Source organism: Branchiostoma lanceolatum, chromosome 13 (genome assembly GCF_035083965.1).
Source record: "Branchiostoma lanceolatum isolate klBraLanc5 chromosome 13, klBraLanc5.hap2, whole genome shotgun sequence".
Lineage (NCBI taxonomy): Eukaryota > Metazoa > Chordata > Leptocardii > Amphioxiformes > Branchiostomatidae > Branchiostoma > Branchiostoma lanceolatum.
The window spans coordinates 7,762,745-7,788,748 of NC_089734.1; the positions used below are offsets into that span (position 1 = coordinate 7,762,745).

General features: G+C 41.9%; 3 protein-coding genes across 6 annotated transcripts in view; 2 read left to right on the forward strand and 1 right to left on the reverse strand.

The window, feature by feature from the left end:
* The first annotated feature begins 5,509 nt into the window (after positions 1–5,509).
* On the forward strand, positions 5,510–14,988 carry LOC136446872 (aquaporin-12-like). Of its 2 annotated transcripts, XM_066445516.1 has the most exons (5): positions 5,510–5,704; positions 7,860–8,266; positions 8,628–8,769; positions 9,182–9,283; positions 14,189–14,988. In XM_066445516.1, exons 2-5 carry the CDS (start codon positions 7,937–7,939, stop codon positions 14,377–14,379), a joined length of 765 nt encoding a protein of 254 aa, XP_066301613.1. In that variant the 5' UTR covers positions 5,510–5,704; positions 7,860–7,936; the 3' UTR covers positions 14,380–14,988. The 2 variants fall into 2 exon arrangements, with proteins under 2 accessions (XP_066301613.1, XP_066301611.1); XM_066445514.1 differs by lacking the exons at positions 5,510–5,704; positions 7,860–8,266; positions 8,628–8,769; positions 9,182–9,283 and adding an exon at positions 11,914–12,838.
* A 944-nt stretch (positions 14,989–15,932) lies between these two features.
* On the reverse strand, positions 15,933–23,519 carry LOC136446871 (cytochrome P450 20A1-like). Of its 2 annotated transcripts, XM_066445513.1 has the most exons (13): positions 23,340–23,519; positions 23,032–23,081; positions 22,032–22,201; positions 21,304–21,449; positions 20,777–20,944; positions 20,341–20,419; positions 19,919–20,040; positions 19,295–19,349; positions 18,335–18,458; positions 17,744–17,855; positions 17,318–17,382; positions 16,941–17,035; positions 15,933–16,406 (listed from the first exon to the last, which is right to left on the reverse strand). In XM_066445513.1, exons 1-13 carry the CDS (start codon positions 23,409–23,411, stop codon positions 16,249–16,251), a joined length of 1,416 nt encoding a protein of 471 aa, XP_066301610.1. In that variant the 5' UTR covers positions 23,412–23,519; the 3' UTR covers positions 15,933–16,248. The 2 variants fall into 2 exon arrangements, with proteins under 2 accessions (XP_066301610.1, XP_066301609.1); XM_066445512.1 differs by lacking the exons at positions 15,933–16,406; positions 16,941–17,035; positions 19,295–19,349 and adding an exon at positions 19,205–19,259 and having other exon boundaries at positions 17,265–17,382.
* Positions 23,520–23,763: 244 nt separating this feature from the next.
* The window catches only part of LOC136447563 (aladin-like), a 44,818-nt gene continuing 42,577 nt past the window's right edge, over positions 23,764–26,004 (forward strand). The window contains exons 1-2 of one of the 2 annotated variants that reach the window (XM_066446563.1): positions 23,764–23,807; positions 25,424–25,559. In XM_066446563.1, the coding sequence (XP_066302660.1) occupies positions 25,431–25,559 (129 nt within the window). In that variant the 5' untranslated portion in view covers positions 23,764–23,807; positions 25,424–25,430. Of the gene's footprint in view, positions 23,893–25,423; positions 25,560–26,004 lie in introns of both variants that reach the window. The other variant, XM_066446562.1, reaches the window with a different exon arrangement.

Sequence of the window (26,004 nt, forward strand, 5' to 3'; positions counted from 1 at the left end):
GGATGATGTTTGATGTACAGACTTGGTACGGGCTGCGACGTGAAGACAGCTCAGCCGGATGAAAAAGACGTAAAGGGTTTTACAAATAGTGGGGTGTGTAGTTTTTCTCCACACGCATAAAATGACATTTCAGTATGTCTATAAATCCAGTATTCTTTTGCCTTTAGAGTAACCTGTAGCTAACCGGCTATCTGTCCTGCAATTTTCTCCCTTTACTTCAGAGGCGGTTTTTCGTCAGTGGCTAATGTATGTATTACGTCTTTAAAGCAAAAAGATGGTTTCTAAGAATATAGTTTATTGCACTACGTGGGAGAAATGTCAGATACATAATTCCAACGCCAACCAAATAGTTACCGTTATGAAAGATTAAATGATATACAACACAAAAGTCATTCATAGCACAATGTGACAGAATGAGATAGAGGAAAGCGCATATCATTAGTGCACATCTTCCTGTACGTCACACTATTACAGATGACAATATTTTAACTGGTAAAACATTTTCACTACACAAACACTGTTTCAAGAATTATATATATACAGGACGTTGCGTGTCCTACTGTCTGTTGCTGTTTTTCGGCTTGTAGTGACTAGTGACACACAGGTCAGCAAGTTTCTTTGCTGTTTCTGTAGCAGGGTATATCTTTTACATTACAGGCAGGTACTGCTAGCCCTTGTCCTTAAACGCACCCGTTGCACCTCCTCGGACACGGGACCCCCATTTTACGTCCCTTCTGAAAGACGGGTGAAGCCCCAACCGAGATGACCTGTCTCAGGATTTGAACAGGGGTCTCCCAGTTACTAAATGATTGGAACCAAGTGCTCAACTCTGAGGCCTCTACCAGTTGAACAAGAGGGATATCCTTCCCCATGCCTGTGTGATATGTACGTTACTAGTTAGTGTTCTCTGTCAAAGACGCAGGCGTCAAGATGGTATCATTGTGACAAGTCATGACGCAAACGAATGTAGCACGAAGTAGATTCCTGTGATACATAAAGACGTTTTGGACGCTAGAACAATATATCAAACTGAAGTCACCATCGTATCTTCATAACTATAAATCAAACATGTTGTGGGGCTGTATTCTGGTAGATAAAACTGATGACGACAATACACCAGGGTATCCTTGACACCAGCTTGTGGTAAAACATACAAGATGTCGTTATGGGCTTACAGATGCTGGGAGGGATGTTAGGAGTGAAATGTGCTCGATGTTTACTACATGTCCATAGGAAACACCCGGAGGCCAGGCAACACATTGGATGCCTTCCCACACACAGATGAAAGTTGAGCCTAGCTAGATCTAGGTGGACTATCGTTCTTCTTTTGAGGAATGTGACAGTAAAATCCTGATGTGTATCATGAAAATACCAAAACATGGACGTGAGTTTTGGTCTTTTATGAAGAGAACAATATCTCCAAGACTATTGAATATTTCAGATCACTTGAAATATCTCAAAACCGGTGAGATGTCTCAAGAATGTCGATTGTCAATGAATCTAGTTCTAAGTCGGCACAGTTTACTGTGAAGACAGCCTTCTTGCAACTTTAAGGATGAGAAAAAATATCTCAATGTGAAAAATAGACATTTAGAGGATAAATGGCTTTCGGGCAACCTATACAAGCATTAATATTGTGAATACCAAGGCTGTAGTACGAAATCCGTGGTTTAAAGCCACTAAAGACTTGATGAAATTCGTACGACTGTCTGTAGGCTAACAGGAAAGTCTTTGCCCTTTCTGGAGCTTTTGCAGGAAAGCCACAGTTTTGGGGCTAATACTTTACACGCAGCTGGAACTTTGAAATTAGACTACGAACGGCAGTGCGTGGGTCTCCGAAGGAAAGTGTGTAATCGTGCCGCATCAGAAGAAAGAGATGAGGATTATGTTATAAATGTCTCTTGGTTTATACCAATCGCACTGCTTGTTCCCCCAGGGTAAATGGAATTTATTCGGAGACATTTATAGTGACAGAAGTATGAGGGATGTTCCTGTAGCTTATAAGTGGTAGTAGCCGCACAGTTGAGCTCCTGGTTCCAATAAGTAGGTAACTAGCAAACCCCGGTTCAAATCCAGGGCAGGGCATCTCGGTTGGAAGCACTGGAAGAGAGTTGCACCCGTCTTTCAGAAGGGAAGCAAAACGGGGGTCCAGTTTGCGAGGAGTTAGCTCGAGCACGTTAGAGAGGAAGGGCTGACAACCCATCCCTGGAGGAATATCCCCAACTGCAGGATCTAGGAGCAGCATGGAAATTTGCTATCATGAGAACAATGTCAACATGAACAACTTTAACAACAACAACATTGTGTTTGAGACAGTCAGTGTTGAAAAGATTTGTCCTTCATTTTGTCCCACAAAATCTTCAATAAAACCTTGACAGGATCCGATGTATCACCAGTGCGCTCTGCGGTATGATGAAAATAGATAGTCATTAAGGATAAGAAGATTTTCCTGCTTCTTTGGATCTGCTTTGAGCTTATCGCAAGAGCCAGGGGAAGAGTGGAGCCCACCGTGGGAGTGCCTTTGATCTGGCAATGATGTCGACAATCGCCACCTGTGACCTTTCTAACACCCCATTCCTCCGCTTTTCCCTCCAGGTCTTCTCGTGCATGTGCATGTGCATGTGCATGGTGTTGTTCTCTCTGTCTCTGTCTCTGTCTCTCTCAGTCTCTGTCTCTCTCTCTCTCTCTCTCTGTCTCTCTCTGTCTCTCTCTGTCTCTGTCTCTCTCTCTCTCTCTGTCTCTCTCCCCCCCCCTCTCTCTCTCTCTCTCCCTGTCTCTCTGTCTCTCTGTCTCATGATGCATTCAAATTATCTTTTAGAAGACATTATATGACAGTGTGCGACACAAACAGACGAGCCTTCCTTAAACAGCATCATGTGAATCTTCGGAAATAACTCTTTTGGGAAAGAAAACATACATACTAGGTTCAATGCCATCCGTCTTTTGAAGGTCTGTTGTGGGTAATTATTTTGTATTATCATATAGGTAGATGTCGTCGACCAATCAGAAGGCTCCATTTGCGGGTCTATAATCTTCATATAGACCCGCAAAAGCGGGTCTATAAACTTCGTATGGACCTGCGGGTCTGTAAACATCGTACGGACCCGCTTTTGCGTTCCAATGTTCGGCAGTAGCGCAACAGGAACACTCGAAATGCATTCTAAACATTCTATAGAACCCCGTGTGATGCGGAACACCCGTAGCGAACGTTTTGGCGGCCCAGGTATGACACAAAATCAAATTCTGCACACAGTAACGTTACTACTTACTACTAGCATGACATGGACAATGGCTATATGGCTTCGCGACCTCGGTACTTTATTCGGTGGTTATAGGAACGACCATGCCATATCACACCATATAGATCTCAGGGCGGGTCATTAACCCGCTATATTACAATACCATATGTATCCTCTTGCTGTAGCAATGTATCATCAATTCATCATCATATATTCTGATGTCATTTCAACATTATAAAAAGGGTCATGCGATGTGTTAGAGGTGGTATTGAAATCCATTAAAAGAACTACTTTCACGTATCCACTGTTTTAGTACTTTTTATAGATAGACTGGCCGGTTGAATCCTCTGTAGCATACTGGTAGTAATTAATGTTCCTGTCTTTACAAAACATTTGTCTGGATTTCCTTCAAATCTCCGCCTGTAGCAAGTTTTACTATCAGTGTGGGCCATGTTTAAACCGGAAGCTCACCTGCGTCCGGACATGACGTCACATGCTTGCCCAGAGGAGGATGCTGTAAATGCCATTTCAGCACTTGTGTACTATCAGACGGCCAGAGGCTGACAGAGAAAAATCAAGGATATAGTATTGCGTTTGGGGGTGGGGGACACACTATATTTTAAACATCCATACATATGCGTTTGCCCTTTATTTATTCCACCCCAAATATAGCGACGATATTGAAAAATAATGCATCCATCTTTTTTTTTTCTTTTCACCGCTGAGAATATGATAAAAGGGTTAAAAGAACGGTTTGACTTGTAAATCGTTACTGCTGCCATCCCAGAACCAGGTTCAAACAATAAACGTACAAAGGGACAACAATATTATCTGACACACAAAAAACTGACACTAATATTTTGTGTCTCCGTTGGTATTAGCTACGTATATTTCGTCAAAAAAGGACTCATTTAATACTGTGATGGGAAAATCAATATCCTCTCGCCACTTGCAATCAGGAAATAGACTTCGGAATTTTTACTGTTAAACCCCATGTGCAGCTGCTAGCTAAATGGTTGAGGTAAATACAGCATCCAGTTGACAGGAAGCGGGGGGAAGATAATCGATATTTTCGTAATGGAGGGAATTCCTCTACCCGCGGCAGAACCCAACGCCCCTGTTGGCCCCATTTTCGGGGTGCACCGGATACCGTAAACAACGAAATTTTCTCTACACATTTAATTACAGATACTCGAAAAGGGTATCACTTTTGCAGAAACTATCCATGGTAAGCTGAATGATTCCAGACTTAGGCCGTCTTGTTATCTTATGCGAGAATTCTTTTTCGATTTTAAGATAAGGAACATTTTGCGGTTCCAAAAAAAAATCCGATTTTAAGGTACATGCAAGGAAGCGCCGCTACCAGTTCCGTGCTGAGCTGGTAGATATGGCCGAGGGGACAACCGATGCGTGTCTTTGATGTACCGCCAAAGGAAAAGCAACGGTAAGGTCTATGGCATTGAGTGTGAAGGAAAGATGGTTTGGGAAAATTAATATTGCAAGCAAAAGGCTATATGTATTTTGAAGAATGGGTGGTGGTTTTAAATAGGAAAATAAAGACCTTATTTTAGGCCTAATTGCGATGTAACATGGAAGACATCTGAGCCAATCAGATATTCCTAAGCGATTTTTCTACTATTTGAAATATCAAAAGACGAGAATGCAATGATGGAACCAATTTCTAGAATGCATGCAAGCGTGCATAGGCGAATATTGCATTTACTCAACAAGGTAAGTGTCCCCTGGCGAAACAAATGTAAACTACACCGGGGTCCGCTATTCATGATTGAAGGTGTCGTCCCATTATCAACGGTAGGTTGACTTAAAAGATAGATAACCTTCAGTTGTCTATGATGTGAATATATGAATATCAACATCTTTGGCAATGTTTCTGTCAGCTGACGTCAGCATCTTGAAATTTGTACTTTTGAAAAGTCTTTTTTTTGTGGAAAAGTCAAAATGCTTGACAGCAATATTATCAAAATGTTTTTTATCAACAACTTTTCATAACACTGATAAATTCTTGTTCAAGCTACGCCAAGACTTGTGTCTGTTTCCCAATGTATAACACAGGGCAAGAAGAAAGGAATATTGACTTTCATTGTATGCGTATTTAATCAATTACTATGTTCAATACACTTCAAGCTTAAACAACGTTTTCTCCCTTGTTATCATAATATTCAGGCCACAGAATGACGGAAAGGGAGATGCTAATTTGAAATGTCCGATATGGAACACCAACGGCCGCACGACTCGTCAATACATATCCCTTAATGGGGCATGTGGTCCGTATTTGGCACCCTGAGCGCACATACTGCCCATACTATACCCAGGAGGTGTTTATAAATAGCCAGTCCGGGACCAGTCCCTCCCCTCATAACAGTTTGATCAACGAGGTAACTTCAAGAGAACGTCTGTTGGACGGCGTTCTGAAACCGAAGGAACGTCAACGTCACTGACGTAAGGTAAGGACCAACTTTGAACCGTCATCCATAATAACAGAAACACATAGATCCACGTTTACACATTATAAACATGCAATGTTATTCTCTGTACGTGTGTTACTTGACACCGTTATGTTGGTCATGTAGCCATGGTAGACCCAGAAGAAAGTACATATTTCAAAAGAAAATATTCTTTATGCAAACTCCATCTGAATTTGTACTAATTACCAACCTTTTAGAATCACAACTGTAAAATTGAATCTAAAGAACGAATTTTGCCCCCCTAAACGTTGTATAATAATGGTCAGCTATATTGAAATCTGTCACTAAACATTTTGTCAATGACATAGAAAAACTTACTTATCAAGTTTCAAATGTCGATCATTTCTGACAAGCCGTTGATGCGATTATGACGCATGACTGTGACTGAAACATTATGACATCATTAATATGGCTTACTTTTTTCATATACATTGTATATCTTTTAAAAGATATGTACGAAGTCTAAGGGGGAGGGGGAGGGGCAATCGATCAGAGAAAACAGATTGGGAACTCGTTTATAATACTTTACTTTGGGAACTCGTTGTTTATCTACGTCGTTTAGAAAGGGGGGTAAGTAAACAAAAGTGCATCTTAATGCCATATGGGCAAATCCGTTATAACTTGAAACTCACTACAACTCGTCTAGAATATAAACCAGCCTTTTTTATATCACTACTCGGAGTCAACGGCATGTACTTATATACAAGTCATCGTCTGGTGGTTTTAGCGTTAACGACAATAACAATATGCAGTAAACCTTCAACGACAAGCACACAGACTCAGACCATTATACACCTCTTTACCAGTCTACAGTTTGACAGTATAGCATACATGCATGCATTTTGACTTGTAATGTGGTGCATGTTTATTTCATGTGTTTACAAAGAGATAGACCGTGTGAATTTCTAAGAAATTCTGACACCCCCCCCCCCGCCCCGAGAGACAAGATAAGGCAGAAAGATAGTGTGGGGGGGGGGGGGTCCATCTTGAAAACTGTAACATAACTGATTAACCGATCAAAGACATCTGGTGAAGATTCTGTATTTGATAATGACGCAGCAGTTCAGGACAGATATATAAAAAGGGACACACAAAAGCCAAACAGGACAGTTGGACGACAGGAATAGAGAAGAGAGGATGTGTCTGTGGAATAAGGATCATCGTTCCTCGGCCACGGCAACTCTTGTGTGTCTGGGCTCACTTCATCCCAAAGTCCGGGATATTAAAGTGCTATTCTCCACAAGCACCATTCTTACACTTTCAACCATGACTGCCCTCGGTCATTCAATTCAGCATGAAAATTACGGAACGATACGCATGCTATGAATATCAAAATCCCATTAGGTAACATTAGCATAATATAGAAGCAGATTTTCCCACCAGTTTTTACATAGTATGTTAGATCAACGCTATAGAATTACATACCAATATTCAGGAAGGGATGTGACAATGTCATTGCACCATACAAACATGCTAAAAAAAACTGTGACTCCAACCTACACATGGCTACGCAGAGCAATTCCAAATGTGCGTTACAACACATTGTCATTAATACTAGGTGACCTCGAAACAGTGCTAATGTAATACCAGTAATTGCGCGGTCTGTTCTATTATTTATGCACCGGAGTACCGAAGAGACAATCTCCAAGCAGATGTTGGGGAGGCTAAACCGTTACGCCTCCCTAGATGAGAAATTAGTTGACCCAGAAAAGGGCAGCTAGGAAAATGTAACGATTTGGCCTCCCCTAACATCTGCTTAGAGATTAGGGGTACTTCAGAAATAAGTGCAAAAAGACACAAACTAACGTTACATGTAAGCATACCAAACCCCATATTTGGATTATTATGCATTATTATTCGGAATCATGCAAATATGATTACCATTCCCCACTCTAACATATCACCGTACTTGCGTGACATACAATGCAGTAGATGCTAAGTATATATGGCATATGCATATACGTATATAGTCGACTACGTTACTGTTGGGCGATATAAGTTACGACATATAGATATACTTGAGTTTTGACCCTTATACAAACTAATATACTACTTCTAAAGTCAATGTATTTACGGCATATTTGACCGAATTCTGACTTATCCGATAATTTGGTCTCCTTTCTTCTTTTTACAGATACTGACGGAGTGAAGAAACAACCTCAAAAGTTACAAGGGCTCATTTTCAAAGAAACGTAAACGCTGCGTGGAAACATGGCGGTCCTTGTGTCTATCGGATTCATGGTGGTTACCTTCGCCATCGCGCAAGTTCTCCGCGTCGTGGGCAAAGCCATTCTGCCTTCTACCATCTACGACTACTGGGCCGAACTCATCACCACATGGCAGTTCTGCGCATGCTTCATAGAGACGGACTTCGTCACAGCTGACCACGGGTGGTGGATGTTTGCCGCGGTCTGTTTCCTGATGTGTCTTGGCTTCTGCAAGGTGTTTGAAGACGCTACGGGGTGTCCGTGTTGCGTCTTGGAGGACTACATGGGCAAGCTGACCACCTGGACATCCGCTCTCATCAAAGTGGCTGTCCAGGTAAGTATTGTGATAGTTTTATCGTTATTAGATGCATTTTGATAGTACTGTGGAGAAGTTGCAACTGTTCGCCAACTAAAAACATTCGACTCACCGGAATGTTCGACTGAATCGCTCAGTACTCGGCTGTGACGTCAGCAATGGGTCAAAGGTTGTTGGAAGTCGATATCACCCCCCGTCCCGGCCTAGAGAATGTAGTAAGCTTTGTCTACAGATATCCTTTCTATCTATGATTCTCATTCTAATCGTTTAGTTCTTTTTTTTATTTCTTTGCTAGATATAAAATCCAAGGGAAATTTTGTAATGCAAGTATCGTAAAGGTTTACAAAGCGTCTTTACTTATCTCCTGTTATGTCGCTAGATCCTGGGCGCTATCCTTGCCGCTCGCTGGGCGTACTTTGTCTGGACGATGGAGTACTCGGCGGGCCACGCTCAGAAGGCGCGGGAGGAGCTGTGCGAAACCTGCATCAACTGTTCGGACCTCGAGGGCATGGCGGCCGAAGGTTCGTCTGTCTGTCTGTCCGTCTGTCTGTGTTCTTATCTGTGTAACACAAGATCTCGCTGGACATGGTTCAATTACTGTGATGGTCGCTAGGTAACGCCATTCAAGCAGATTCTGGCGTTTGCTAACAATCATGATGTTTTTGACTCAGAGAGAAGAGATTTCGTTCTAGCGAGTTTAGTTCACTGCCCAGAAGTGGTCCAATGGCCTCTCAAAGTTACAAGAAAAGCTATACATGAAAATGTCTTCTTACGAAGTTGTATATCAATTGTGTAAACTTCTTTTACAAACAGGATTGAAAGGGCCACCGGAAAAGAGAAATATATTTTCCCAATTTCACAGCCCGTTTTCCCGTCATTAAAACTCTGCTAACTTCCAATACGTGTGTTTATTGTGTTCTTCCCTCCTCGCAGGTTTGGCTACCTTTACCGCTCAGTTCGCTGCCTGGAAGCTGAAAGAATCTGACCTTTCTGATTACGTCAACTCCGCCCTCTGTGTGGCCATCATCGTCACTGGTGAGACCTTCAGATCAATATTCAAGTTAAATCTCCAAGTCGGTCTTTCCGTGGTAAAAATCGTCACTGTCTTGGTCGGCAGTTACGACTTTTGCCGCCGGAAGATTTGGTCGGAGACAGATTCAAGTTAGAATTCAACTACAAATGTTAATCTGTTACGAAACACGGAGTACAGTCATTCCTCCAACCCTCTCTGAAGTTCAAGTCCACCCACCCCATAGAAACCACCTGTTACAACCTTCTAGCTTCAATATCATTCTACCGGTCAGCTACAACTGAAACGCCATCTAGCGGTTTACTCTCACATGGCATGCAATAGCATGGATCGATACACTCAATACCTGCTATTCATGCTTTTTTGCGCAGCTGCAGAGAAATCAATTTCTTCAAGAAAGTGATGAAAAAGAGACAACAAAACTCATGTCGACTCGTTTGAACACTGTCCTGTGGTGTAATTGTTGCATTCAGATACCTGCAGCTTTCTGCCAAGATACTTGACATATTCTTTCTTGTTGCTGGGTAGCTAATGCGAACTGCCCTGGCGACAGCATGGGCTGTTGACTTGTGCTTTTCTTTCTTCAGACATGTCAGAAGTGATGAAATGCTCTTAATCTCATGGGACTATGGGCTTAGGGAAGATCCATTACATTCGTCTCTGAGTCTGATTAACTTTAGGGATGACTTGCTAAGATATGCAGAGGGTGCATACATCATTTATGCACCCTCTGCATATCTTTATTCGTTCGATACTCTACCTCCTTTAGCAGACCGAAGCGTTTTGATGTTACACCTACTTTATCTGTATTATAAGTGAATAGTATAAGTCATAAATCAAATCATTCGTTTATTCCATTGAATCGTTTGTAACGATGAACAGTCGATGTCCTTCTCGTCGTTGCTTTTCGGCTTTCTGGTTCTGTATTCTAGTCCGGGCAACCCGCCCGACATGATGATGATGGTTATGTATTTGTTCATTTGCTTTTGGCTGTCGACCGGTTAGTCGTAGTCTCCAACCAGACCCAATAGATTGCAAAGACCGTATCCAACTGGAAGAAGGAGCTTATAGTGCAATCTAAGGTCTGGAACAAGTCGGTCTGAACAAAGGCTATTAACATCTAATTGTTACCTAATCAAACTGTGCTTCTGTAAGTGAGTTTATTACTCTCTGTCCGCACGGGCGTGCGGCGCCATGCCGGGCTGACACCTCCAGGCCGCGACTGAGAGGCCATTCACTTGGGCAGAGCTGTACCGCGAAAATTAAACTTCCCAGGAAAAATAAACTAAATGTTGCCAACAGAAAAGACTTGGTCTCTTTTTCAAAATCAATCTGTTACGAAGATCGCTACCAAAACTGCTTCAATCGTCACAAATGCGATCAATTTTGACCAGTTACGTCGGAACTGTAAGGGCAATTCCCGCCATGTGGTCACGTGGAATCTTGCAGTTAATCTCTAGTAATAGTGGCTTGAACCTGAAACAGTAAACATTGTCTACGAATGTTTTTGTAAGAACGGTTTTCCATGATGCCACAAACATCGCTGATGGGTGAAAGAAACTGCTATTGTGAGAGCTTTTTACTAGGCTCAACCAAGGCGCGAACCTCCCACTGGGACGTGCGCGGGTGACTGGGCTTGGTCATAAAAAGATTAGTACCCCGGACATTCGTACGGCTGTTAGCATTACAACGAGGAGGGGCAGCGGCACCTTTATTGAATAGAAATGCTCCGCCCTGTTTGAGTTGTAGCAGACCTTGGGTTGGCTATGAAAACTCCTTCTGCCTGTTGGATACGGTCTTTGCCAACCCGTAGGTCTGCTTGGAGACTAGGTTAGTCGGTCGGTAGTTAGTAGTAGCCTCCACCAGGCCTTTCTACGGGGTATGGATCGTAGAAATCGGCAAAAAAAGGGATTAATTGGCCAGGAGAGTCAGTCAACGGGGAGGTTAACATTTCCCTTTGGTAGCCAAACTCCCCCGGCAAATTATTCTCCCTATTAGCCAGAGAAGTCAATCTGGTAGAGTCGGTTGGCTGTAGCCGGTTTGTATGTTTGTTTGTTTTTTCCTTAATTGGTTGGTTAATTGGTTCACGCGTCTATCTCATTACCTGTGCCACGTTGACGCCATGTTGACATCACGTGATGCCCCCCATGTGTGGGACGTCCCGGATCTTACGTACACAACGAACCGGCACGACCACTTGTGTCAACAGTCAGGTAAACAGAACAACAGGAGAGCCCGGGACGGGGATCGTTCTTAATGTTATCGCATATTACAAACATTACCATTTTGTTCTTGTTCTAAGTGCTCATTTTAAGCGTAGAATACGCTAAAAAAGCTCTTTAACACTTTTTGCACTCGAAATCCGTTATTTTGTATCTAAGAAACCTGCTTTTCTTCGCTTTAAAAAAAAGGCTTCCACGGAACGTTTCACGTGCTACAAATTTGTTCTCACGTGTTGAGAGGCCTTGACTGCAATCTGACCTAAAACATGTGGTTTCTGTATACAGTAGTTTGTCGAGACAGGGCCAGGGCACGTTGCAGACTTTAGGAACGCGACTGTTGCATAGCTTTCCCGTTATGTGACGTGGAGTTGCTTATAGCTTTCTTTACTGATAAGATTTGATGGTCAAGGCTAAAAATGGAGAACACACAGACTCTAGTGACCACTTCAATAAGATGGGTATCGGTAGCACCTGTTATGCGTTATAAAAATGTAGGTCGAGGATGTGAAAGCTTTTCGATAACAAGTTTGAATAGGATCTCCATGCTCAAGGAATATCAAAGCAACGCCTAGAGGGTGAATCTGATTTTTTGGGCGTTCCCGAACGGCAAACAATGTAGCTGACCCGGAATCAGCTGATAGGCATTACTGAGTTTTATCTGCGAGCCTTGTTGCCCAACCGGGTCAGTTGAAAACAGACAGCACTCAGACAACTTCTCAGATAGTTACGGATTCGACGGCGGTGTACAGAAGTGGGCTAAGATGTCTCTGGCCTTGTCATTGGTTATTCTGGTGACGACGTTTGTGACCTGTAAAGTCGTGAGAGTGTTACTCAAGTCCGCCGTACCGCCGACAGTCTACGTTTTCATCAACGAAGCGATCTCGGCGTTCCAAGTCTCGTTCTGCGTCGCTGAAAACGACTTCATCGCCACGCATTATGGCACGTACGCCGCGGCGACTGTACTGCCATTTCTCATCGTTTCTTACGCCTTCTCCTTCGACGGAGCCAAGACGAATCCTTGTGGAGTCTTCGAGGACTTTCTGTCCGAGAAAAACAAGTTGGAGTGCCTTGGAAGGCTGCTGCTTCAACTCGTAGGTGCCACGCTGGCTCCCAAGGCGGCCTACTTGTTATGGACGATAGAGCTCAGCCCCGCTCACGCCCTCAAGGCGCAACAAGAAGTCTGTATTTCGGTGTTAAACACTGGACTGGCCGCAGGGATGATTGCGGAGGGACTGGCCACGTTCTTGACCCGATGGGGCAGCTGGAAGCTGAGAGATTTCGGAGTGAACTATGACATATTTCTTGGGGCGGCGCTCTCTACCTGCGTCGTACTTGCAGGTATTTATTTTATGTGTCGAACTTTGACCGGTGAAGGGAACCAAGTAGCGCTACATTGCAGAGTTCTTATCCATGTTTTGTGGAAATGTAAGGCCTTTGTTTTTAAATGATTAACCAAAGGTGGTATTGTTATCATTGGGTATTTATGAAATGTTGACACTGCAGATTTAACCTCGACCAGAAGGGGGCGTGGCTGTCGACAGATTGACCAGTTTGTGCGGTGCTGCGAGATTCTTTAGGTGTCTCAAGGTCAACAAACATGAGACTTAAAGTAGAAACAGTTACGAGCGCGTCAGGGTTGCAGACCAAAATATTGGCCAAGTGGTAAAACAGGTTATTAGCTTATGTAAAACATACTTTTGTTTAAATGCAATTGCAGCATTCCTAAAAACCCTTCCACGTTGTCGTACGAACCTAGAAAACAATATACAGGACATGGCGCGGATATCTTTGTCCATACCTGTAGAGCTATTATTTAGTCAGCACAAGCTGTGACAGAAACGCTGAAAAACATCCGGCTCCTTACAAAACGCGTGGCATCAACGCCGAAAATGCCTTTGGGATGGCGTTTTTTTAAATTATTATAGTCTCTTTGGACGTAAAACTTGGCGAAAACATTGGTGAAGTTATTCATAAGCACTTCTGATACCCAGCAGTGAGGGTCGGAATGATACACACTTTACTCTTAGTACTTACAATTAAGGTTGTGGACATTAATCAGTCAACAGTACCGACACTGATATTTATCTGAATTCAAGGGCACCCTTCCCCCCTCCCGATTTCATTACCACGTACGTTCTAGTCCCCGACAGTTGCCATGTGCTTGTAAAATGTATCTGTTTAGCGCCTACAAGATTAGCCACGGAGTCAGATATCTGACCTTGGAGCAACGGCGAGAAATGTCTTCAATACGTGTTACAAGATACTCAAGATATTCTATATCGAACATTTTGAGTAAAAGGTTTACCCTTTGACTTAGAAGGTCATCTGAAATGATAGACTTTTATTACCCTTACCTTTATCCAATCCATCTTGAACAAGACCATAGTATGTCCATGACAAAAGTTACAGAAAACGGGTATTCTGCTGCAGTACCGATGTCTTACACCAGGGGGGGGGGGGGCAAAGTCGACCTTGACCTTCGTCTTTGCAACAGCTACCCACATACGAAATATCATTACAATACATCATGGGGTTCTTAAGTTATTCTGACCACAAATATCTGGACACACAAACAGACAAACACACATACCAAAACAGTACCACCATTTCTCATGGAGGTGATAAAGTATTGGTGTAATCCTTTTAAAAATTTGAATATGAAATTATATTTCTTTCCTGTTGTTGTAGGCGCCAGTTGGACCGGAATGATGTTCAACCCCGCCCTGGCCGTGTCTATGACGTACGGATGTAAGGGAGAGTCCATTATTGATCACGTTGTGGTGTACTGGATCGGTCCTCTCATAGCCACCGCCCTCGCCTACTTCCTGCACTTCGGAACCGTCCCCGTTCTGCAAGCCGAGAAAGTCAAGGCCACCTAAGACGCAGGGACTTAAAGAAAGAAAGAAAAAATAGTTCTTACGTCGTTAAAGATTAAGCAGAAGGTTGAGAGGTGATCTAAGAAATATTGAAATTGAGATAACAAAATTATACACTTTCATAAAATGGAATTCAAAGTGATATGATACGAGTTCCACAAGACAACGTAAATGTCTTCCTCAGAAAGTCTTCCACAGATTAAGATTCTGTCACGAAACAGATTTGACAAGTCTAAGAAACTGACTAAAGTCTAACGTGTAGCTCAAAATGGACATAGAAGAAAATATCACAAATGTTTCAACTTATTTTTAAGTTGCATGCACATGATTGTGTGCGCATGATGTCATTCTAAATGATGCATGATATTCATGGACTTTATAAGAATTGTTTTGGGTGCTTTTTCGTACAAAAAAAAACGTGGGAAACACCAGACCTATGCAAGTTTAATGCCGAAAGTGCATTGAGAATAAAATGTATTGAACTTCTTTCTAAATTTTGGGTGTTGGGCTAGGCAGATCATCTGATGTATACCTCACATGAGCAATGTTTAAAAAATGGTTGCTGACAGTGCAAAATAAACCACATACAATATTGTATGTCACTTCACTGCATGACACTGTTTGTATGAAGACACTGTATGTATACATGTATGAGGACAACTTTAACAGTTAATTAAACTCTTATGCACTTCACAACACTACCACATGAGACTATCCGACTGGATAACCCTCGTGTACTTTGGTGATAAGCAAGGCCATGGCACAAGTTCAGAAGGATTAGAACAGATTCTGCTTGCTGATACAAAAACATGATTTGAAATATCAAGAGAGGTGGTGTACAATTATTGTACAAAACACCTAGTTAAAATATCCAGTCTATAAGACAAAAGACAATACAAAAAAAGATTGATAAAAACTAGAATAATCACAAGTATTGTAGGCAGAATACTTCACAGCTTTAATCTGAAAGTTACATGTATCCTCTCATTCAATATTCGGTGATCACAATTTTTCCCTCCCCAAATACCTGCACCTCAGCACATATTCAGCTCCACATGTAGTTATTTCATATTCTAGAAGTGGCAATGAGGCAGCTAGTTGCAGCTGCAGAGTGTACAAACCACTGCAACAGCAGAACACAGTGGAATTACTTTTAATGAAGTAGCTGGCATATTCAATAATAACTAATGATACACCTTACCGTAGACCATAGTACTTCCCATGTTACAGTTTTCTAATCAGGGAGCTGCTCCACATACTTTAACTTAAGCTTGATCATATAGCAGGTAGCTTAAAGTATTTCACTACATTTGTTCCAACTATCATCTCACAGAAAGCTACAGATAAACAATATGTGTTTGGAAATCGCTAATACTGCAGTATACAATATCGACTGCACTGTTTTATAAAACACTGATTTTGGCTTAATGATACAACTTTTCGCTTATACTTAATATCTAAAGCTTTGCAACCAAATTATATCCATGAAATGGAATCTGACCAAGTCAGGAAGCTCAATCATGTTGTACAGTAAAACATTTCTTGATTTTGATAAGTACCTTTTTCCTACAGCTAATACTGCAGCCATGTTACCAATTTTGTCATGGATAAAGTAAGAGAGAAGAAACTTGTACATCAAATGTTTGTATACTCTAGGCAGGTAAAGCAGTCATCCTCAATTGAGGTGAAGCATGATTTTTTTTCAAGTAGCTGGCTCACATTTTTGCCCAAGCACACCGGGTTCCCCCTGCTCTTCTTGATAAGTGTGTTGAGTTCTTTTAATTCTGCTTGTTCTGTGACCAAGGCATTGCAAAAAATATCTGAACATGGTTGAGCGACTTGAGCCCTTAAGAGGGAAGGTAACTGCTGACACTAGTCGCGCTTGGTGACCGTGATCCAGACCTCTTCGGCTGGGCGCGTGACGAGCCCGTGTGACGGCTTCACCACCTGCCCGTCAACCAGGTGGAACTTGAACTGTCGGCACAGGATGGACAGGAACACGGTCGTCTCCACGTAGGAGAACCTGTAGCCTGGGGGGATAACAGGGGTACTGTAATGATGTGGTTTCCAATGGATGAGTGGCATATATAATCAGCTACATGTAGCAGACATGAGATTGATTGGTCAAGGGTTTGATCCCTGGCATTCCTGGCTAGAGGTTGTGTCCTTGGGAAAGGCACTTAACACTAGTTTCCTCACTCTACCCATTTGTAAAAAATGGATTACCTGACTTTGGTTGAGCAGGTAAAAGGCAATGGAAAGAGAGGGATGGGCTCCGCCTTCCAATACCGTGCCCTAGACATAGCACATAACAACCCGCTGGCCCTATGGCCTCAAAAAAGCTATGGGACTCCCTATACCTAATGATGCGGCAAGCCAGAACAGCACTGGTAAACAATCTAAGCTTTCAAAGTGAAAAATGCAGAAGATAATATATTTTATCAGTGAAGTGTTTAACAAATAAAGCTTTCACTTTCACTACTAAAGACTTGTCTGTCTGCTACACAACGGTTATATTAAAACGAATAATAGATATTACTGGCAACCAATGTTAAAACTGTTACCAGGGCATTTGCGACCTCCTGCGAACCCAAACGGCTGGAATGCCAACTTGTGACGACCCTTACTGCTCTCTGTATCAAACCTCTCTGGATCAAACCTAGTAGAAAATTAAAGAAAAATGAACAAATATCCTAGCAAACCTACGAAATAAAGTATCAAGGTATCATACATGTTATGAACAATAACAATCTCATTCTAGATGTGTGTGTAATGAGTTAGATGAACAGAGTTACTTGTATGTTCGAAAAATATTGCGTTTTAAAAGTCTTATGTAAGCTGCCATCATCTTTAACAAATGGCCAGGGCCAAGATGATGCCTTTCCTTGAGTTACTATTTTTCATACTTGAAGCACCAAAATGTCAAAAGTTTCAAACTAACTTGTTTGGCTCTGGCCAAATCCTCTCATCTTGTAGGACGACTCCAAGAGCATGGATAACTGGGGTCTGTAAAAAAAAACAAATACACTGTCATTTTTACTAAAACAGTGTTGTTTGTAGATATAATTGCTACAAACAAGTTGCCAGATGTTAGATTGTGCAACTGTACTGTGTGGTGTAAGGTCGTTGTAACAGTTAGGGTGTTTGGCCCAGAAAACAGAGGTCCTGGGTTCGTAACCAAGGCAAAAACGCGTACATGACTTTCCTCACTCCACCCAGGTGTAAAATGGACCTGATTTTGGTTGGGGAGGCAGTGGAAGGAGAGGGTTGTGCTCTGCCTTCCAATACCATGCCCAAGACCCACTGCCCCTACAGCCTCAAAAAAAGATACCTTTTGTGCAAGAGTTTGAAATTGTTCCTTTGTTACCTTGGCTGGAACAACATGGCCTCCAACTTCTGCATCCAGATCCATGTAACGTGCCCCCCATGGAGCGACCACCGCACAGCGCAACGTCTCATCAAGTATCTGTCGTAAGTACCTACAGGTCAACATAGGCATATGTCATTCATCATGTATTTTGTATTCTGTTGGCCACATTTTGTTTCTTAAAAAACACTGGTCACAGACTATGAAGTTTCCGATCTACGTAAATGAAAACACAGAAGATTGTAACAAAACAGGTTGTGATAGACATTGCATTACTGCAATTGGTCTCTCTATACAACTATTAAATATTCTTAACACTGAATAAATAAAGTCTTAATAAATGAGATGGGCCAAATTGACAGGTTTTCATAACATGTCATAACACAAGTTTTGCCGATTGTGTATTCCCTGTATTTTCTTTCATGTTTTGCATGTCTTTTCATAACTCAAAATATTATGTCCCTTTTAACCTTTGGCACACTGAAGTAGCCATTTGGCACCCAAGTCCCCATTGGTTACAAAATTAGGCAGCAGGGAGAAGGTTAAAGAACTGAAGACAATGAGACTTTGACTGCCTTTTAAGAGACTTACACTAGTTGTGAGATGTTGTCAGGAGTGACCTCTTCTTTCTTTCCCAAGACATCGATCAGTTCCTGGTGTAGTTTCTCCTCCACCTCCTCATGAGTGGCAATGAAGTATAGGGCCCATGTCAGCACTAAGGAACATGGCAGAGAAAATATAATCATCATCACAGCCAGGGCTGCCCAACTAGCCATGGCTATTACAAAGGGGTAGCCCTAGCCCTGCTCACAAAGAGAACAACAATACAAGTGGACAGAATAGCAATCATTATTACCTACCTCAAACATTAGCACACATCTACAGTATGTTTTCACCTGAATCCTGCATTGTTTTTTTATTGTTTGTTAAAAAGGAAAGTCAAGAAAGTTATGAATGGATCATCAATTAATCTTGGGAAACATTTAAATGTAGGAGAAGTTTCAAAGGATTCATAGCATCTTTAGTAATCTGCAAGCAGATCTTTTGGTTGGCAAGACAGTAACCTTGGGCAGAAACACTTTTCCATCGACCAAGTGACCCAGGATGTTTTTTCTGCCCATAGATACTGATTTGCCAACCCAAAGATCTTTTTGAGATAAGTATGCTGGCATTCTTGCATGCTAAGCATGTCTACTTTGAAACTACAGACTACAAGTTAATCTTATTTCAAGGTGGAGTAATAAGAAAAACTGTGCTGGCTTGGCAGAGACTTTCTAGTTATTATGAGCCACCGAAAAGCTGAAACGTAACGTTAGAATTTTAGAATGATAACAATTCTTTACATCTATTTTCTATTCAAGCCTCTACTATAGCTGGTGTGTGCTACTTCAATTAACAGGATAGAAAATAGATATAAAAATTGTTATTTACAAGTTTTGATGCTATGTTTTTTACACTCACAGTTTCCAGATGTATGGAATCCAGCAATCATATATCCCAAAGCATCACTCAAAAGCTGTGAAAATAGATATATGTCAAGTTTTTACTCACGGTTTCCAGATGTATGAAATCCTCCAACCATATAGCTCAAACCATCATTCAACATCTGTGAATATAGGTAGACATGAGCTTCCTTAAATACATGTAGTTGGGCATGACAAACATCAAATACTCATACACCTTTCTCACACGGCAGACATGATAGAATGAAAACAAGGCCATTGTGGCAAAAAATACCGATTGTGACTGTCCATAAATTAGCAGTTCAACCAATGATAACATGGTAATTAACCAATGAGGAAGTGGCTGCATGTCCTTAAGATAGCTGCATTCTTATGTTTTCATTTTGCATTTCTACGTTTAGAGGGAGAAGGGTGGAACTATGGGAACGGTCACCATGGCTCTAAATTGGTGCACATTTTCTGTTCATTATACTAGTTATAATATTCATAATTGGATATTATACTGTATTTCAAAACTCATTGTGATTTGGGAGCAAAAAACTAAATGGGAGCGGATACTGTAAATAGTTTTTGTTTGTTTGCCTCGTTGGCCTTGTTTTTATTCTATCATGACCACCGCTTGAGAAAGGTGTATTGGGTAGAAGATGTCCAAATATGGGTTGTACAACATTCCTAACACTGACCATCATAAGATGTATGTGTATGTGTTTACCTGCTCTTCAGGAAGGTCCCCCTCTACAAGTACATCGATGAAGAGCTGCTCCTGGGGTGGGGGAGGGTTGTCTCGGCGGTACTTTGCAACCTTACCAATAGTAGCATGCATCTTTCCAAGGGCTGATCAAAGAGAAACAAAATACAAAATTATGAGTAAAAACAGGCTTTTCATTTGACGTCATCTGCGCCATGTTGGATTACAGCGTACATCTGTAAAGCACACAAAGATGCTACAGCTCGATAATTCGTCAACATGGTCAACACAAGGGATTCAAATTATAATCATTATGACGTCGGTGAAAAGCCTGTATAAGTCAAGGCTTGGGAAAAAGGAAAATTTAGACAGGTATATGTGGAATTGCAGATTATTTCTTTAAAATTACAGAAATTGATGGAAGGGGGTGCTGAAAAGAGATTAACCTTCTTGGAACTTTTTCTCCCGAGGACTTCCTTCAGTTGGATAACTGCCCTTGATCCTCTCCTCCATATCATTCCAGCACTGGAAAGATACACAATCATTATTGTTCAGGGATCAGCTGATTTTTAAAGGTCACCAAACTCACATGTGTTTGTTAACCTAAAGGTAGATTGTCAAGCAAATATACACGCTACCCTCTGTCGACTTTGAAATCGGGTGACCTTCTAGCGATCAACAAATTTGTATTTATACTTGTATTTGTATTTATTGACAATGAAAGACAAGTCAATGAGAGACACTGGGTCAGCCTAGGCAGCTTTAATACAGCCAACAAATAAGGCCGAAGCTTGTCACTGTGTCTGTGTGACAGGAGCTTAATGAGTTTTACCAACACAGACATCATCCTTCATTCCTTTCTTGACAATTCCTTTTACTCACGATGTCGTAGTTCCTGCCGAACTGAAGACATTCCTTCTCATCCTTGAAAGAGTCTCCAAAGGAGCTGCGGGTGATGGCCTTCATGGCCAGGCCGATCATGTGTGCGTGGAGGGGGATGTGCTGCTCACCCTTCATGGACTCCCACTTTTTGGCCATCTCTTCACCCAACTGCAAAGCAAGTTGCATTGTTATTACCTCCGGGTAGGAGCTTCACCTCCACTGGGGTATTGTTTCTGGTTGTGATAGTGTGTTTGCACCTATAACTCAACATCCTTTTGACAGATTTGTATGAATTTTGGTACGTGGGCAGTTGTTGCAATCCCAGAGAAACCCCCTTGCAGCTGTTCAGGTACTGCAGCATTACAGACCAAGACCCCCTTCCTGAAAGTAGTATGGTATAGTCCATAGACAGAGGCTAATGACTGGAAATGACTGCAAGCTTCCAGTAGTTACACAACTAACTTGGAATGAACAGAAAATATAGGATGATTTGGTGTATATCGTTTAAGTAAATATTCCTGTGATACCTCTTGGAAGATGCTGTAATAATGTTTCATGGCCTCGTGCCCGTAGCTGGGGTCGTACAGCTTCCTCCTGGTCCTACCGTCGGCACCGTTAGCATACTGGATAGACATGGAGCCAATCAGAGGCTCGAATCCCTTGAACAGCAGAGCTGGAAGAGGTGTGAAAGATTTTTCAATGTTTGGACAATAGAACCACACAGTAGATCAGGAGTTTTTCAATAAAAATTTAATAAGAGGGAGCACACATAGACAAGGAAGAGAATTCTATGTATCTATAGAAGGATCGATTGCTGAGTGAAGGCTGTATCTGGATATTAAGCGAAAATTTGAATTCGACAAGGGGGCACTGGGCTGAAACAAGAGGGCGCAGCGCCCCTCTTTCCTGATTTAGATGAAGCCCTGGTAGATGATATATAAAATGACCCAAAAGATTATTCTTTTTTCTTCAAATACAAATGTAATCATATTGTTTCATCTTTTGGTCTAAATGCATTCAAGTTCACACATTATCCTGTAATGTGTATAATGTACTAGTACTGTACTAGAATGCATCCCTTCATTCATTCCATCCATCCTTCCTTCCCATCATTCCTTTTTGCCCTTATCATTTCTTTATTTTTATTTTTCCCTTTATTCTTACATTCTTTCATTCATTCCCTCTATTGATCCATTGGTGTCATGTTGACTAGCCTCAATATATGTGTAATTGAAATTTATGCCATAAGCCTTACTTGGTCTGTCGAAGATGCGTTCATGTTGTTTGAAGAGTTCCGGCGCCCCCAGACTCACGACCAGCTGCTGACCCCACCAGAAGGAGGCGATGTCTCCGTACTCGGCGTGGAGCTTCAGCAGGAACTCATGCAGACTTCCCGCCCTGCCCATGTCACCCAGGTTACCATCCCTGCAGGACAAGACAAAATATCATTAAAGATACGGATGAAGAACTTTATTGCACGACAACTGTAAAAGGTGCAATGCATGGCAACAAATATTAAACATAGTGCAAAATAGACTTGGGTACATGTATAGAATAAAACTTAACACCCTAATCACTAATACATTTAAGGGCTACATGTAGCATAATGTGTAATGTTATGCTAATAATGTACATTGTCATTGCTTTCTAATTCTGGTGGGAAAATAGATATTGAAATGCAACACTAGACATGTAACATTTGCCAGCAAATACATTATGGTTACCTTCACATGTTGTAAGCCTTACAAACTACTGCTCTGTTCATTCTTTAACTCAAACACATTGAATATATGGTGAGCAGCCCCCTCTAGCTAAAGCTTGTTGCTACATTATGTAATCAAACACCACGATGTTTACCAGTAACCATGGTGACAGCCGTCTGGTTCAGGTCGTTGACCCTATCTGTGGGGAGAAGAAGACTAAGATGCGTGTTGCTACATTATGTAATGGAACACCACGATGTTTACCAGTAACCATGGTGACAGCCGTCTGGTTCAGGTCGTTGACCCTATTTGTGCGGAGAAGACGAAGAGGAAGAGGAAACGAGCAAAAACAATATGGTTACCCTTCTGTGAAGGTAACCATAATAAGAGATCAACCTCCTTGATTTAAAAAAAAGAGAAACTTCGACTGCTCTATCTTCTGTACTTATTCTCATCACCACATGTAGGAAAAGACAAATTTTCATGAACACTATAGCAACCTTGGGTTATGCATAAATGTTTTGTACATCCCATGTCAGGTTCACAACTTACTTTGGGTCTGATGGCTCCAAGCCTGGGATAGTGGTGATCTTATTCGAGCCCTGTGAAAAAAAGAACAGCAGGTCATCAAGTCCACATGTTGTCAAAGTACGAGTTGCAAATTATGTGCCTAGCCATGCCATGTGTCATTAGGGCAATAACTACATGATAATGACAAATTGCGACACCCCAAACAATTTTCAGGACTTGTGGCCAGCACTTTAAGAAAGCAATAACGTTTAACGTGTTTAATAATGATAACATCAATTCCCTTTGAAAAACTTCAACATATGGAAAAGTACAACAACAAAACAACATACCGGGTATAGATACAGCACCGTGGCTATCAGGAAGACCACAAACGTGATGGCAAAAATTGCGTAGTCCAACATTTTGCCAAGCAAACTCCGTCACAACTGGAGAATTTTAACTTTCAAGACATGTAGAAACTCTAGAGTGATATGGACACGTCTTCGAACCGCACAACACCCGGAAGTAAATAAATAACCTATCAATGCGAGCAATGGTCGACCCAAAATAGTGCTGGTAACGTTATTAGTAGAATTCGCCAAATATTCAGATTGTTCCTGTTTAACATTACAAACAATTATCATGAAAGTATCAAATATATAAGGTCTGACGAAATGAATGATTGAGCTAATAAAAGCAAGCTATTCTACTCTACTCTACTCTAAGCTACAAATATATAACGCGTAGTGATATTAAGTCTATTATGTGAGTTGGCCTGTTACCCGCCATTTTCAAAGGTGAAAGGTTGAAGGTTGCAGGTGAAGTTTGAAGTTTCTCTACATGTGTCCGTCGAAAAACTCTTGATCATTCCTTTATTTTCGTCGCTTTATAAGTGATCTAAGTGTAAGTAGCTTCCTTTGTGTTGTTCAATTGATCTGCGTTACTTTCAGTATTGTTATTATGTATGGAAAGAATTTGTAGAAGGCCGGCATATAGAGATGGGGGAGGGGGGCATTTATCTTTGTGTGTCCAAAACAAGTCTTGGAAACTTTCTCTTTTGGAATAAACTGTGAAGTCATTCGACGGTACCAGCACAGCGGCTTGTACAATCTAGGTAGAACAAGTCCTATGTAACTTCCTTGGGTAGCAAAGAGTGGAGATAATGATTTGCCACAAAGTCTGTACTAGTAGGGGTATCTTCATAATCATGTTTTGCTGTGCTTGCCGTTAGATCAATAATTAGCTTGACATTTCCTCTCAGATGTGCATAAGTTAGCTGCTGTGTTACGCCGAATGGCGGTTATACTGGCTATATGGATACAGATAAGTTATCTGTATCAGGATAGCTGGTAAAACTGTATACTCAGTAACACACCAGGTTCGCAGGCCAGCGGCTGGTTAATTACACTGAATGACCGGTTAGGGGGATTGCGGAAAAAGCTGGCCCTGTCTACCTGGCCTGTCTACCCTGGCTGTCTACCTTTTTTGTGCCCCAAGGGTATGCATGGGGGTTTGGGCTTTAATGGAATTTCCTTGAGGAAAAACTGGGTCAATGTGATTCCAGATGTGTGTGAGCTGGATGGAAGACAATGCCTATTGGGTTGGGGCGGGGGTGTGGGTGAAGCTGGTAAAGCAATTCCACCAAGACTGGAAAAAAAGTTCCAAGTACATGTATACAATAAAATGTTCCTGAAATGTTAAACAAAATTGAAGTAGAAAGTAATACAGGGAAGCAAATAAAACTGGTAGGATGAGCCAGACAACAATACATGTAGGACCTTTGTTTGTCATAACAGCTAAATTCACAACAGATGTCTGACACTCCTGGGGGTTACTGTAGCTCAGAAACTACGAAATCTTTAGCAGCTGCTGCTCCCGCAAACCACCCTATCAGGTTTCTTTGTTTATCCTGTACCCCATCACACCTCTTCTATCTAGTGTAACAATCCTAGTACATTTTATTGTACACTCAGATGTTTGTTTATCAATAATAGATTTTCTTCCAGTGTTGGTGGAGTTGCTCATTAGTTATTAACTTCCCTATCCTCCAACAGTATAAGCCAGCCCACCCACAGCTGGGATTGCCACTGACCCAGGTTTTCCTCAAGAAAATTCAAACAGATGCAAAACCCCCATGCATGCCCTTGGGGTCCAAAAAGGGTAGATAGCCAGGGTAGACAGGCCAGGTAGACAGGGCCAGCTTTTTCCGCAAACCCACCGGTTAGGTTCGGTGTGACAGGGGGTCCAGTGTAATATAACCAGCTGCTGCCGCACCACGTGCCTGCAAAGCTTGTGGTTGTACCGGCTATACACATACAGTAAGTCAAGTTTAGATTTTATTGATTCTCTCAGTCTCTGTTATACTTATTGCTCTCCAAGAGTCACCACGGCTGCCGCCAGTAAGTTGGATTCCAAAGCTTTCTGTGTTTTTCAGACTCGACATGTCTTCCCTGAGCATGTTCCCCTCCCCACCTCCCGTGGGTTTCACGTCTGTGTGTGAGGCTAGTGGGGAACTAGTGGCCGCCAAGATGGGAGAAGAGGGGATGATACAGGCTCAGTACTGTGGACAGGTTTGTTGTCTTCAACCCCAATCAACAATCTCTTCCAGTGGGTTCGCGGAAAAGGCTGGGCTACCTACCATGCATGGCTACAATGCCAGACTACCCATTCTGGGCCCCCAAGGCTACGCATGGGGATTTAGCATCTAGTAGTATTTTTAAGGAAAACTGGGTCAAGAAAGGGTAGCCTGGCAGGCCTAGTAAACAGCCCAGCCTCTTCCGTGAACCCCTCTTCCAGTAACATCAATCAGAGGATCCACAAAATTATGTACTATTTATATGGTAGGGGCCTTATGTGTATGTCTTAGATTAACTTGTGGGAAGTAGAACATATCCTGTTTAGGTAGGGGCATCCTTGCTAGATAGCTTCAAACAATGTGATTGTTTGTGATTGTGGGGTTTGCTACAGAGCTGCTATTTTTAAAATGAACACTAGGGGGCTCTTTTGACACATAGG

Bases quoted from the DNA above. Each gene is read 5' to 3' on its own strand.
- LOC136446872 (XM_066445514.1), top strand. From the start codon at position 12,262: ATGTCTCTGGCCTTGTCATTGGTTATTCTGGTGACGACGTTTGTGACC. The intron at 12,839-14,188 runs GTATTTATTTTA...CTGTTGTTGTAG, and splicing joins TACCTGCGTCGTACTTGCAG to GCGCCAGTTGGACCGGAATG.
- LOC136446871 (XM_066445513.1), bottom strand. From the start codon at position 23,411: ATGTTGGACTACGCAATTTTTGCCATCACGTTTGTGGTCTTCCTGATA. The intron at 20,041-20,340 runs GTTAATCTCTTT...CTCTTTGATCAG, and splicing joins GGAGAAAAAGTTCCAAGAAG to CCCTTGGAAAGATGCATGCT. The intron at 17,383-17,743 runs GTAACAAAGGAA...TTTTTTTTACAG, and splicing joins GCCATGTTGTTCCAGCCAAG to ACCCCAGTTATCCATGCTCT.